Raw genomic sequence first — 14,847 nt, forward strand, 5'->3', positions numbered from 1 at the left:
GATATTGTCAGTAAGTCTCTAGATAAAGCAGCTAAAACAGAGGAAAGAAGAGAAGCTATTGTAGATTTGCCATGCTTTGATGTTTATATTAGTAAAACAGAAGTAAATCGAGACTGCTATTGTTATAGTACTGTAAGTATAATGCGTTATATAACAGTATCATATGTTTAGTTTTAACTTTAAGCCTCACCATGTTGTATGTTGTAAAACTATCGCCTTGCGAAGTTGTTGTGGTCCTCTCATTGTTCGTGTGCATGCGTAGGTGTTGTGGTCGAACCGTGCTTAGCCTCTAGGCTAAAACTTTAGCAATAGAATTGAATCATTTTTCTTATTTATTTGTAAAGTTTCATTAAATACACACGGATATAATACTAAAATAGTTTTTCCACCAAAAAGCCCCACAGATTTCAGGCTACTAAAGTTATGAACAATTTTTATTTTATGATATTATAATAAATGGCATTAATTTTATTCAATAAGGTACAGTCAGTCATAGTATCTATTTAATATTCACCATTAAAAACAAATACAAAATTATCTAAAACTTTCATTTATTACTTTAAATAGATTGTGCCTAAATACACAATGTTCATTGATTTTGTTATTCAAAATAAACACAACATATGGAAAATAAAAAACAAAATCTGTACAAAAGTAGTTTCAATTGGAGAAGTTACATTAAAAATTAAGAAAATAAAATTGTTAATGATACCACTTTGTACGCTTCCATTCAAAGTTACAGTTCTTTCCTATCGATTTAACTAAAGCAAGAAACACAAACAAACACATAATTGTGCATACATCTGTAAACGCCCAAACAATAAGCATTATACTGTACAAGCTTTTAGAAATTATAGTCATTGCCCTGAAACTGATCATTAGATATAGCTGATCTTGTCACTTATATGGTTTGTGACAAGAGATAGGATGTTATTTTATTAGGGTACTTAATGTACATCCATGACCTTTCACCTGGATGTTAACATTTTATTGATAGTGTGCTGTATGGAATTAAAGAACAACGAAATTTAAAAAGGTGTTTTCACACCTTCTTTGTTTATAACTTCTTGTGGTTATTCTATATTAACATTTCAAAGACATGACTTATAACACAGTCAATACATTAAAGTATGGCTGGTATTTTAATTACTTTCTGCAGAATTCTTGAAATGGAGACCAAGTGGAAATTATGCTTAAAATTGCAAATGAAATTATTTAAATTATTATTCTGCTGCAGTAACTACATTTACTACAGTAACTACATTTACTGCAGTAACTTATGATTTTAGTTTGTTTCAATAAAGATGTATTTTGTCCCCCAGAAACATGAAAAATGAAGATTAATGATCCACTAATTTTATTAAAAAAATAAAATCAACTAGAAATACATTAAATACAGTTCAGTATTGAATAACCCAAGGCAATCTAACAGTATGCTTAGCTACAGAGATCAAAGGGTTTATCTGTGGCTGCGACACGATAAGTTCCAAGTCCCTTAAACAGACACTGCGCACTGCAAGAATACAGTATTGTTGGTATTTGTCGCAGCCAGACATAAGATCAAAGGACAGTTATGAGTTCCTATCTTGGCAAGGCGAGCTCAGTGTCCTTTTGCCTTGCTAATACCATGGAGGAATTTAAATCATTCCTCCATGCCAATTATTACATTGTTAGAGTTCTTTCTGTTTTTGATTGTACTGTATAAGAAATTCTGTGGTGAAAACTTAAATAAATGATTCTTTGTTATTTTCAGTAATATTTGAAGTGTTGAGAGGCCTGACAATGTTACTTCTACTCCTATTCGCAATCCCTGTTGTTTCTGGTCTGAACTGCACAACACTTGCAAGTTTGTGTGATTGTACTGATCTGCAAAATAATTTGTTGAAACTTGTATGTAATGGTAAAGGAATACCAGATAAGGAATCCCTACCAGACAACACAGCCGAGCTGCATATAAGTGGTAATACCATCGAAAACCTTACAGCACATTTTTTAAACAAAGAAATGTTGCAACTAACGGTTTTAAACCTGACCAATAATGAGATAAAAGACGTGAATGAAAGTGCCTTCATACATGCAGATTTTAAAGCTCTAGAGGTTCTTATACTGGACAACAATAAATTGGTTTTAAATGGAAATAGACTTATTAAAGGATTAAACAAATTAAAAACATTGAGTATGAGAAATGCATTTTATAACGGTACATTTGCAAGTCTTGTTGGTACGGCACTCCGAAAATCACATACAGCATCATTGGAAAATATAATACTTGATAATAACGATTTCAGTGGTGGACTTCTACCGACAACGTTTAACTTTAGCTTGACCGGTAAAGGAAGTAAACCGAACATTAAAAGTATATCTTTGCGTAATACATCCCTGGAGATACTGTTCCCAGGGACCTTCAACAAGACACATTTGCCAGGTCTGATAAATCTGAGTCTGAGCGACAACAACCTTCAAAATGTCGAAAAAGATGTTGTCAACGATTTTAAACAATTCCCAAACACCACGATCGATTTCTTAGGAAACCCTTTCACCTGTAATTGTCGTTTATACAACTTTACTACGTGGATAAACGAAAGTTCTTTTGTCAGTAATCGGGAAAATTACACGTGTAGTGACGAATCACCCAAAAGGAACTCTGGTCGAAAACTGTTAGAATTAGATCCTATTAACGACCTCAGAGATTTATGCTATGATATAGAGCCGGAAAATCCAAACGAAACGCTTTACGCATCGTACATTGCCCTCAGTGTTGTGTTTGGTATTGTAGCTATACTTGCAATGGTTATTCTATTTCTACGGCGAGGTGAGATCAAAGGATATTTCATGAGAATGTTCAACGTAGCTCACGAAACGCTTAGTGACAAAGGAGGTTACACAGACATGGATAACCCATACATACCAGAGACGCCTGCTGTTGATGTTTAGTTATTAGGTAAGTTACAGTACAATGGTACAGATTCCATAAAAAAACAGACTGAACCAGTGGAGTAACGCAGATGTGTGAGGCCCTGGTTTATGGACTCTTAACTATTAAATTGGCTTTCAAATGATGGAGACCTCTGGCGTTTAACCTTTTTCGACATATTTAATGCTTTTTTTTTCTCTCCGGGCCATACTCAAGGGCCCCTACTGTATAAGCTCCTGGACCCCTGATATTAGGGTCATTCCATCTCAGTTCACCCAAAAAAAATGGAATTTTAAACCCTACCTCTTCCAATTTTGATGAAATTTGGTATATGGGTGATTCATAGCAATTAAAGCCAAAATTTCAAATTTTAACTTTATCGGACCAACGGTTTTCGAGATATCGCAATTTCAATTTTCGGTTTTTACGCAAAAAAGCGCGCGGCCGCCACGTTTCAAAGAGCTGTATCTCGGGAACTATAGGTTCGATTTTAAAAACAAAGGTATTTTTGTAAAGGGGAGACCATAAGGAACCTAAATATACTAATTGTGTGTGTTTTATGTTAATTTTAAGTTGAATAAAACTTTGACATATATTTTGACCTTGAAATTGACCCCGTGGAACACGCCCGATTTGTTGGTGACTATCACGAAAAATGTAGCCCTACGTGACAACTACAACATATAAAAAAATTGGAGGGGTTTTTTTCTTTGTTTCCATGAAATTACAATTTGAAGTTGACATACCTCTTCCTTTTAGTGTATTTTTGGTGTTGTTATACTTATACACAGTGTGAACACTAACTGTTAAGGTGTCTTATTGTTACGCTTTCTCATCAGGCCCACTTAAACAGTAGATGTATTTTGATATGAGAAATACTGGGTAACTCACATACTTTTCAAATCAATTTTGACACATAGTTTAGTGTCCTTACTATGTTATTATGCACATTAACATATGCATAATAAGTGATTGCAGAGAACATACAACAGTTACTGTATATGCCTTTTTAAAGGTTGTCATCCCCTATATAAAAACAAAACTACCAACCATGAAAAAAGTTCATTATTTCACAGATGGATGTGGCGGCCAATACAAAAACAAATATAACTTTATTAACCTTTGCCACTACCAGGAAGATTTTGGTTTAGACGCAGAGTGGAATTTTTTTGCTACATCACATGGCAAGAGTGCGTGTGATGGCATAGGTGGAACAGTTAATAGGCTTGTCACTAAGAGAAGCTTACAGCGTTTGACTGAATGTCATATTATCACATCTCTCAGTATGTTCGACTACTGTGTAATTTTTTATTTCTATTTTATGTCTTTAGGCAATGTGGCCAAGGATTATCAATAGTGAATTAGTCACTGTCCTATCAGATAGGTGGTAATCCCCCTGATACAGGGGCTATTGTGTGAACCAGTTCACCGGGGTAACCCCCTACTCTTTTTCGAATAATGAACTGGGTCCTTTAAAGTACACACATGTTATAACTGTGTACACTGGACTATGGTTTATAGTCCTTATCCGAGAAGACTTGAAGAGAGGAGCGAGTCGGCCTCGAACCCTTGCCGATGTTGTTTTCTTTTAGGTACGGTAAACGGCGCCCCTGCCTTAACCGCTCGGCCATATGACTCGCTCATATGGACATTCCAGGCATCAACTTTTTTCATGTGGGAATAGATGAGGTATCTACTGTAGAAAAAGAAATAAAGCCGAGATTCAACCTCGCCCAGACCATCAAGGGTACATTACAATATCATCGCTTTGTTCCCGTTTCTCTGGCACAGATGCAGGTCTACAAACTTAGTACCCAGATAAACCCTCCGGATGTGGTAGTGATTCAAGAATCTTTCAGTGATGAAAATGAAATTGTTGCTGATACACAACCCACCATTATTAGACTTAAGAATTTTGTGTGCTGTAGTTATGATGGTGTCCCATGGATTGGTTTGGTGGTGGATGTCTCACTCTCAGAAGAGTTTGGGGATTTTCAAATTAAATTTATGCATCCTCATGGGTCAGCGAAAACCTTTTATTGGCCGTCCAAAGAAGACTGTTGCTGGATTCCTGAATCAAATGTACATTGTATTATAGCCTCTCCGTTTATAAATCCTCTCCGTTTATAAAATCCTCTTCGACTAGGAATTACAGTATTTCCCAAAATGATCGCCACAACATTTCTAAATACTGTTTGAATTGTCCAGATGACAAGGAGTAAAGGCCAGACATAGACAATTGTAACATTATAATAATATATTTAGTTTGTAAATAAAATTAATTTTGGAATACATCAAATTGACATTGAAGTAATGCATGGACAGACACCAAAAATACACTAAAAGGAAGAGGTATGTCAACTTCAAATTGTAATTTCATGGAAACAAAGAAAAAAACCCCTCCAATTTTTTTATATGTTGTAGTTGACACGTAGGGCTACATTTTTCATGATAGTCACCAACAAAACGGGCATGTTCCACGGGTCAATTTCAAGGTCAAAATATATGTCAAAGTTTTATTCAACTTAAAATTAACATAAAACACACACAATTAGTATATTTAGATTCCTTATGGTCTCCCCTTTACAAAAATACCTTTGCTTTTAAAATCGAACCTATAGTTCCCGAGATACAGCTCTTTGAAACGTGGCGGACGCGCCCTTTTTTGCGTAAAAACCGAAAATTGAAATTGCGATATCTTGAAAACCGTTGGTCCGATAAAGTTAAAATTTGAAATTTTGGCTTTAATTGCTATGAATCACCCATATACCAAATTTCATCAAAATTGGAAGAGGTAGGGTTTAACTCATTGGGTGATCTGAGATGGAATGACCCATTAACCACCCGCATAGCCATTACAAATTCTCCCTCCCCACGCTGATGTACAGTAAACTACTGTAACTATACTCAAAATACAATACAGTACCAGCGAGAATTACTGCCCAATTCGGACGCGGCAGACGCGGCATGAATACGTCCATGACGCGTCCACTTCGCGTCCATTATATCGACGCGTCTGACGTGATTTGACCTTAGACCAACGTCCTTTGTGTTTGAGCTAACCGGGAGCTAACCACGCCGGTGTTGACGTAAACAAAAGCTCCGCATTGTTACTGTACTACAGTTATATTCTGTACGATGTTTTCTCAACCCGTGAAAACCTGTATTAAACGAAATGTATTTTATACTACAGTAGTTAATAACATGCACAAAAAAACCTCTAAAAAACGAATTAATGAATAAGTGCGTATAGATACCAGTTCATTAGTACTACAGCTTACTATATGGGCAAGAAAGACTGATTTTTTGTGAGTAAAATTATTATCGGATGTCAAAAAACTTCTTTGGCACGCCGCCTAAAAAGAAACCGCTGAACGAGACTTGCGGGAAATGCAGTGCTGAAACCACGTGTGCCTGCCATGCAGTAAAACCACGTGATAGCATATTTACCAAACTCGAACAATCGGCGACCCGAGTGTGTGAAAATATGTTGCTTTCGCTGTCCGAGCGAAGCAATGAATTGTGAGTATCGAATGTCAAAAAACTTCTTTGGCACGCCGCCTAAAAAGAAACCGCCGAACGGGACTTGCGGGAAATGTAGTGCTGAAACCACGTGTGCCTGCCATGCATGCAGTAAAACCACGTGATAGCATATTTACCTAACTCGACCGTTCGGCGACCCGAGTGTGTGAAAAATAGTTTGCTTTCGCTGTCCGAGCGAAGCAATGAATTTTATATACTAATTAAAAAATCGACACATTGTAATGGACAAAAATGGTGCAGTACATGTAGTTTTGTAACACTATAAATATCCTCAACCTATTTTTATTCATTATATTAAATTCTAGCACCCGCCCTTGGCTTTTTTGTTTTAAATCGCTTTTGTACCAAGCCTTAATGCCTTTGTGTTGTTCCGTGTCCTATTGTCTTTTTCTATTCAGTGTATCAAATTCTAACACCCGCCCTTGTTTTTTTGTACCAATTTTGGGGTCTAAGCATAGAGATATTATAGTGACAATTTTGGGGTCTAAGCATAGAGATATTATAGTGAACTTCACTATAATATCTCTATGCTTAGACCCCAAAATTGGTACAAAATAACATTAACTAAAAAAATATTATTACAGTCATTATTACAACATGGAGGTATACCTCCATGATTACAATTATACAAACACTGTAATCTTAACATGATCAGAGAGGAACATCATTATAGCGTAAAAAAAATATTTCTTAATATTTATAAGCAAAGCGTACACAGAATGCCTAGTGTTGTACTGTACGTCATCAACAGGGTCATCAACCCGCTTTTCAGCAGCGGTAGTAGAACATGGTTGCAATATTGCTGGGATCCAATGGAGTAGAAAAATATCACGTGCTCTTTGTTGCGCGCTACTGTATATGACGACCATGGAGATATAAATTGACAGTGTACAGTACATACTGTAGGCTACATGATTTTGTTGAGCCTTCTTCCACAGTTTTAACTCATCATATGACATTTAAATATAACTTATTTCTCTATGATCATATCAATAATTCAACATGAAATAGAGGCCTCGTTATTAAAAAAATATTCTTCCATAAAATGATTCATATGAACAAAATATACTGTATCATGACGATGATTATTGATCGAGCACGCTAGGCCGATCTCAGGCGGTGGTGTACGTGCTAGACAGTGAACCGGCCGGCTAGATCCCACGGCGGGCTAGCGATGGATATAAACACAGTTTCGCACGAAACTGGCTTTTTGGACGAATTATTCGGCAGATAAAAATAAACACAACACACACAAGTCGTAGGCTAACTTTATTTATTTTTTAATCATATTGTTTGTGAATGTGAAAGTATTTTATAAACAAACACCAATACAGCCAACCCTGCTCAACATTCAGGCTTAGTTTTCCGATGTCATTTGAATATGAATACGGTCGCGAACAATAACAAAAACAGACTCAGGTAGCGAGGTCACGGCCCGCCCGACAAAAGTGCGTCCAAATCATTGGTTTAGTTTATGAATGGACGCGTCGTGGACGCAAATTGGACGGACACTCGACGCGTCCGTCGCGTCCAAAAAGGGGCAGTAATTCTCGCTGGTACTGTATACATTAGGTCAATGAAAAAGATTATATCGAGTAAAACAATTAACACACCATTCTCCCTTCAATTCTCCTTTATTCGTACAGTAGTTCCCAAGGTAAGGATGTACAGTAAGTGAGTTACTGTAAATGTAACCAGTCAGTGGACAGTTTGGATGAAGTCGTGTTATTGGTCAAATTCGGCTATGTTTCAACGTAAATTTGTTGTAAAAAATTCATGTGTTTTGACAAATGCCATGTTCAGTTTTATTCAATACATCAAAATCGGGTCGCAGGGATGTCATCATGAATTAACTTAGATCTGTAACCGTATTTGACGGGTAAACTGCTACTAATCTACAGTAATTTTCAAATTTTAAGTGCCGTAAGTAAATCAAATATATTTACTGTAACTGGATACTGGATAATGATTATTAATATTAAACATTCCTTTTATAAATAAAAACATGATTATATAATTATCAACAGAGAGTCACCTAGTTATATAGTAAAGTAATACTGTAGTAGTGACATGGACCTATAAATTGTCCATGATACTGTAGTAGACGCAGTGTTCTATCAATATTAATTTTCTATAATAGAAACACAACTGGTATGGTATAAAGGCCTCACAGCATGTTAAATGCCATAGAGGAAATAGGCTTTGCTTTACTGATACTGATGTCATTTTCACTAATTCAATAAGACTGAATTATTTGTTAATTTTACATACAGTACACTACTTAGTATATTCATGGATCTATAAATTAGATCTAGATCTAATTAATAGGTCCTAACGCCCGTATTCTTAAACCGGACTACCGGTCGTAGTTCGAGCTAAAACTTTAAAAATTATGTCATTTTAATTCATAAACCGAACTTCAACTAAATCGCCGACTAATTCAGGCCAACCTCGACTAAATCGAGACGGATTTTGATCGATTTTTTTAGTCCTGGAGTTGGCAGGCTAAATGGTTGACTAAATGGTTTTTAAACGTTGTTTATGTAAAAACGTAACAGTCATTGAGTTGTTATATTGGCCAGATATTGAAGAATGAAATATCTATTTTTATATTAGCTTAATTAAATATATACATTGGTATAAGTTATAATAATGAAAATCATCTTTATTTACAACCGTATACAAATTACATTATTTTCTTCGCGCAAGTCCGACTTGAACTACGTCACGTCATAGCGACAATGGCAGATGCACGCGATGGAATGTTAAGGGGGCCTAGCGCTTTCTTGTCACGCTATGAAGTGTGTGGTTTGTCGCGATCATACTTAGTTGGGGGCCTAGAAAATATAAAAGTTACTGTACCGCCATGGTTCCTAAATATATTTTGAAGATTTTGTTTGTTGTTAATCAAAAGTACTTCACTGTTAAATTAATACTGATCTTGTTCTAATAATTAACGATTACAATTATTTTTCATGTACAGTATATAGTCCTGATGCGTAAAAAGTGGAAAGTGATATCAATGCGCAAAATTTCGTCTTTTTTGGAGCAAAAAATTATGTTTTACTCCAAAAATGAGTAGCTAACAGTAGAAATTTAATTTTTTTTTTTACATGGATATACCCAGTGGATTGTACACTACATGATTCAATCACTTTTATGTTGGTTCGGTGGGGTTTGCTATGTTTTTTTTTTAGGTTTGCGGGGGTTTGCGGGGTTTGCGGTGTTTAGCAATACCCATTCAATCACTTTTATGTTGGTTCAGTGGAGTTTGCTATGTTTTTTTGGAGGTTTGCGGGGATTTAGCAATACCCATTTTCTAACTCCAAATTCAGATTAATCATAAGTTAAGGAGAATACAATTTTTTATTGATAATGTTCCCTGCTACTGTACTGTACCACCATTAAAATGTACTGTAGCTGACATACTCTACTGTACATTACCACAGAATCTAAAGAGAAATGAACGAATAATTAAATTATATTATCAATAAATTTAACTATCATTTTGATTTAGATTTCTAGATAGACTTTGTTTCAAGTACTGGTCTTGTATTAAAGAAATATTTATTTCATTTTTTTTATATGCCATTTTATGTCATGTATTTTATATATTCACATTCATATTTGACCCAAAAAATGGGTCAGAAAACTATTTACCTGAAAAACTGTAATTTAAAGAAAAAATAGTCACATTGACTGCCAGCCAATAAGTTTTTGGTTGAGTTTAACCATATATTTCATCTTTTTTACTGTATATGTGAAAACATTTTTTTTTCTATGGACGTGAATACATCGTTAAACATTCAATAAATCAGGAATCGACCACCGTAAATACTGTATCCTTTAATATTCATAAGCTTTAACATACTCTAGATACAACATGAAAAACAAGTCAAGCTTTATTGATCAAGCATATCCTAGACACTAAAGAAAACATTGCAAAAAAAACATTGCATGAAATAGATAACATGATGTAGTTGTAAAAAAACATTAATGTTTAAATGACATACTGTCCCCGTGTTACAAATCTATTAGAAAAATTAGAACAATCAATAAATTTAAACCCTGTGGAGATTGTTTTTCATGTATCGTTTGAAAATTTAATGCGTGACGCATGCAAATCGCGGTAGTTGTTTCCTGTCGCTACGGGATTAACTCTTCAAATTCTCATCTTCATATCTCTTGTGTCCGTGCCACAAAGTGTGCGTTATTGATTTTTTACAAGTGCCATACTTCGGCGATTCAAGATAAATAGTGGAAATAGATCTACTGCAGTAAAAAGATGTAAACAGCAGTTTATAATTGAGTTAAATGTGAAGTGTTTGATTTTGTTATTTGTTCTGCCACAAGTGGTTGAATAATGGCAATATATAATATTACAAGTTATGGATTTTGTTTAAAAATTAACTCTACTTCAAAGCAAGCCTATGTATGTTGTTATCAGTGATGACAATTTTATGAGAATTATGAATTGCGACTGAAACACAATATTAAATATTAACTATTTCCCCCCAAATTGACTATGTCAGTGACTGTATCCACGAGAAATAAAAATGGTGAGGTGGTCGCAAGAAAAGAGAACAATCTCTTTGCGGGCCATAGGGTTGTCAAAGGCCCCTAAAAGTAGTCAGGTTGAAACCGTACAAACCATACTGGTGGCTATGGTCTTGTTGACGACTGATGACCATAAAATCAACCAACCCCAAATTTTGGAGCAGCATGACAAATTGTTTTATTACTGTAGAGTATTCAATGAAAAAAGGGGGAAAATTGTTCAGTTTTTCATCAATGATTCTGTTAAAATATCATTCTTATGTTTAATACTCACTAAAATCTAATTTAGCAATAGAAAAATGTGTGTGTATTTATTTATTGCTTTGACTAAATTTGCTTTCTTTCAAAATATCTTCAATCTATTAGACAATAATTATCATGTGAACATGAACAAATTACTTTCTTTAATAATGCAATTAACTATTGTGCTTTGTTTTTCTTTAGATTAATCAAGGAAAATATAGTTCAGAATGAAGTTGAGGAATTGCAGAACTTGAGTACTGAAGAAGAAAACTGAATAACGTACTGTTAAACCATGGACCTGGTTAACAACTGTCTCACTATCAAACTAGTTTGACAAAAAACAAATTTGTGCCCAAATATGGTAGTGATATACCGTATATACTGTATACCTAAATATGGTAGTGATATGATGTCATCATGTCCATATGTGCACATCACATTTTGTTTTCACATAAAGTTTGATAGTGTAGACTACAAAATTAATTACATTTTCCAAGTATTAAGATTACAGAAATCAGGTCTTTTCGAACGATTGTCATTTTGTAATGTTATTTAAACCGAACATTATCAACATTTAAATAGATGATCTATTAAATCTTTGTACTGTAACACATTTTACAATTCACCTTGTGAGAACTATTTCTATGAAACCTTGTAATATTAGTAGTGTATTTAATATTTATTATTATGATATACAGTATGTATATATGCTTTTACAGTATAAGCCCTATAATAGGAGACACCATTGTGACCCTTAAAATCATCCCCTTACTTGGGGTATCCCCTGAATGGCCATAGTGGTAAAACATATTCTTCTTGTTTGTTTCATTGGAAATTGTCTCCTTAAACTCAACTCGGACAGCTTCATATGACGAGGCCCGACAAGACAATTAAACATGCATGTACAGTATATAGTTCTCCCAATAACCTAAAAAACTATCCCTATACGCTATCCCAAGATGACTTGTCTCGTCGGAATTCAACTCGGAAAACACCAACGAGTTATGCCGTTTCGTCGGGCCTTGTCGTACGATGATGTCCGAGTTGGTTGGCCTTAATATCTACATTCTACTGTCATGGTTTCTATTTTTATGTAAAAAGGAAAAAAAATACTATACTTAGAAGAAAGGAAAATAGTTTAGAGATCTTGTAGTTATACTGTATTCTCTGAAATAATTGTCTCTAACTGTACAGTAACTTGTAAGTATAGTAAAGTATACAGTGTACTGTATAAAAGTGTATTCACCCTTTCCCAGTTGAATACTACTCTTTTGAATATTTCTAAAATTGATCCATACTGTATAACACATTACTTAATCTGGCTCTCAGAAGTTGTATATATCAAATTTCTAATGTAAATTCATTGCATGTTGAGTATTTTAATTAGCTTAATTTTTGTTGACAGTTCCCTTGCCTCGTGAACAGATGTAATTGTGATGTAGCTAGTAACACATGCATGTATTATATCATTGAGTACACATGTTTTTAAGAGACTGAGAACTAGTAATTGAATACCTTAATTTGAGATTTTAAACTTGATGTTGTACAGTACAAGTATAGTATATGACTTTATCTTGCCAAATTTGTATTAGTTTAGATTAGTACCCTTTGCAAAAAGTGTATCAATAAATTTTGAAGAACATTTTGTAATTAGTTGTCATAATTTGGAATATTGTTTGTAATTTCATTCATTTTATCCCAGAAACAATTTCAGTAAAGCTTGGTTCCCACTAGAACGTAACGCAAGGACATAAACGCAACGCAAACGTTTTAACCAATGACAAGCAAAGTTATAGACAGTTAGCAATCACAAGCGAATAAGCCATCGCTTGTGATTGGTCGATTCACTTGCGCTGCGTTGTTACGTCCTCCTTGTGGTGCATCGCTAGTGGGAGCCACGCTTTAATAAGATTCTGTTTTTACACACATAGATCCGGCTTCTTTTCAAGATAGTATGGGCTTCTTTTCGAAATAGACTGTATTTGAATGTCTGATCGTGAAAATGTATGCAACTGTAACAAAATATTAATGACCTTACAACCCTTAATTATCTTAATGATCAAGCCTCATAATATTATGTTTAGTTTTCAAATGGTGTTTTGATTGCATCTTGTATCTTCTTGTCTGCTTCCTTGGCAAATATGTAAAATTTGGCAGGGAATGTCTTAAAATCATATTACCGTATTGTAGCAATTTACAGCATTCAATTTGAAAAGAAGCGCCCCTTCTTCAGTTTGCAAACGTAATCTTGAAAAGAAGCCCACTATAGAGTCCTAAAAGAAGAAGCCCACTATAGAGTCCTAAAAGAAGAAGCCCACTATAGAGTCCTAAAAGAAGAAGCCCATTATAGAGTCCTAAAAGAAGAAGCCACCTATGGGATTCTTTTTGAGGTTTTACTGTAATTGTGCTTCAGGTATGATCACCCACCCCAAGTTTTCCACCCAATTTCAATATGCACCACTCAAAAAACAAAAGCCACCCACGCATAATATTTGACACCCATCTGTATACAATACTTATCTAGCTATATAACCCTATAACCATGGCGGGCCTAAAATATGCTATAACAGTATAATCACTGACAAATGCATGGGTTCTAGACGTGTAATGACAGCCAAATGTTTGCTATTAAAAGCATACAAGACATTAAAAAGTCGCATATACTCTTGGGTAAAAATGTAACTCGGAGAAAAAAAAGTGAATTAAGGACATGAACTTGGCATGGAAAGCATTTCAACGATTAATTTGAAAGTTGGCAGTTAAATATTACTGGGACTTTGTTGTCACAGGAGAATTTGATGAAATGTATGAACTGGCAGTTGGCATACAATCAAACTATAACACAGAATTTCACAAGGTAAACACAACAAGATACCATAGGATCTTACCATAAGATACTTCCCCAAATTAGAAAAAGAAGTCATTTAGAATAAGTGGGCAGCAACATGCTACTCAAAAGTTTTCAAAGTTTAAACTTTTGTCGTATGAAACCAGATTAAACTTTAAATTTACCTACTCTCAAATATCGTAGACAGAGGCCGGATATTCAAACACTCAGGATTATTAAAAGTATTGATAATGTCTTTTTACTTTAATGTTTGCAGAAATACCAGAGGAAAGTCATTTAAGTTAAAACATCTATCTCGAACTAACTTGAGGCAGGGATCCTTCTCTAGGAACTGTTTGTCCAATGACGTCGTAAATTTGACATCGTTTAAAAAAGCTGGTCTGACCACCCGCACAAATATACACCATACGTTTAAAACAATAACTTTTTTTTTCACAAGGGGCCAAAAAGCATTAATGCTTGGCCTCTATACCCAGAATACCTGAATTCAGATGCTTTCTTGGGATACGGAAAGTTAAGTAATTAGACAGTCACTAAAACTGAAGTAAACAGAGCTGACATTGCTATTACAATTATTAAACAACAAAATAATATCAACAAAATGTAACAACAAAATAAAGTTGTACATTCCAGTAAAGAAAGCATTTATTGTTAGAAATTAACTACAGTACAGTACTACTAAAGTAGAACAATATTTAACTTTATGCGTTGTATGTGTATTTTTATACAGTACCGTTCTTAT

General features: G+C 34.6%; 1 protein-coding gene across 1 annotated transcript; it reads left to right on the plus strand.

Annotated features, from left to right (window-relative positions):
- LOC140054571 (trophoblast glycoprotein-like) lies at positions 1–12,965 on the plus strand. Its single transcript, XM_072099611.1, has 3 exons — positions 1–132; positions 1,754–2,941; positions 11,459–12,965. The coding sequence occupies exon 2, from the start codon at positions 1,783–1,785 to the stop codon at positions 2,932–2,934; it is 1,152 nt and encodes a 383-aa protein (XP_071955712.1). The 5' UTR covers positions 1–132; positions 1,754–1,782; the 3' UTR covers positions 2,935–2,941; positions 11,459–12,965.
- Positions 12,966–14,847: the final 1,882 nt, after the last annotated feature.

This window comes from Antedon mediterranea, chromosome 7, assembly GCF_964355755.1.
Source record: "Antedon mediterranea chromosome 7, ecAntMedi1.1, whole genome shotgun sequence".
Classification (NCBI taxonomy): domain Eukaryota; kingdom Metazoa; phylum Echinodermata; class Crinoidea; order Comatulida; family Antedonidae; genus Antedon; species Antedon mediterranea.

What these genes read in the sequence shown, in the direction of transcription:
- LOC140054571 (XM_072099611.1), top strand. Translation starts at nt 1,783, where the DNA reads ATGTTACTTCTACTCCTATTCGCAATCCCTGTTGTTTCTGGTCTGAAC.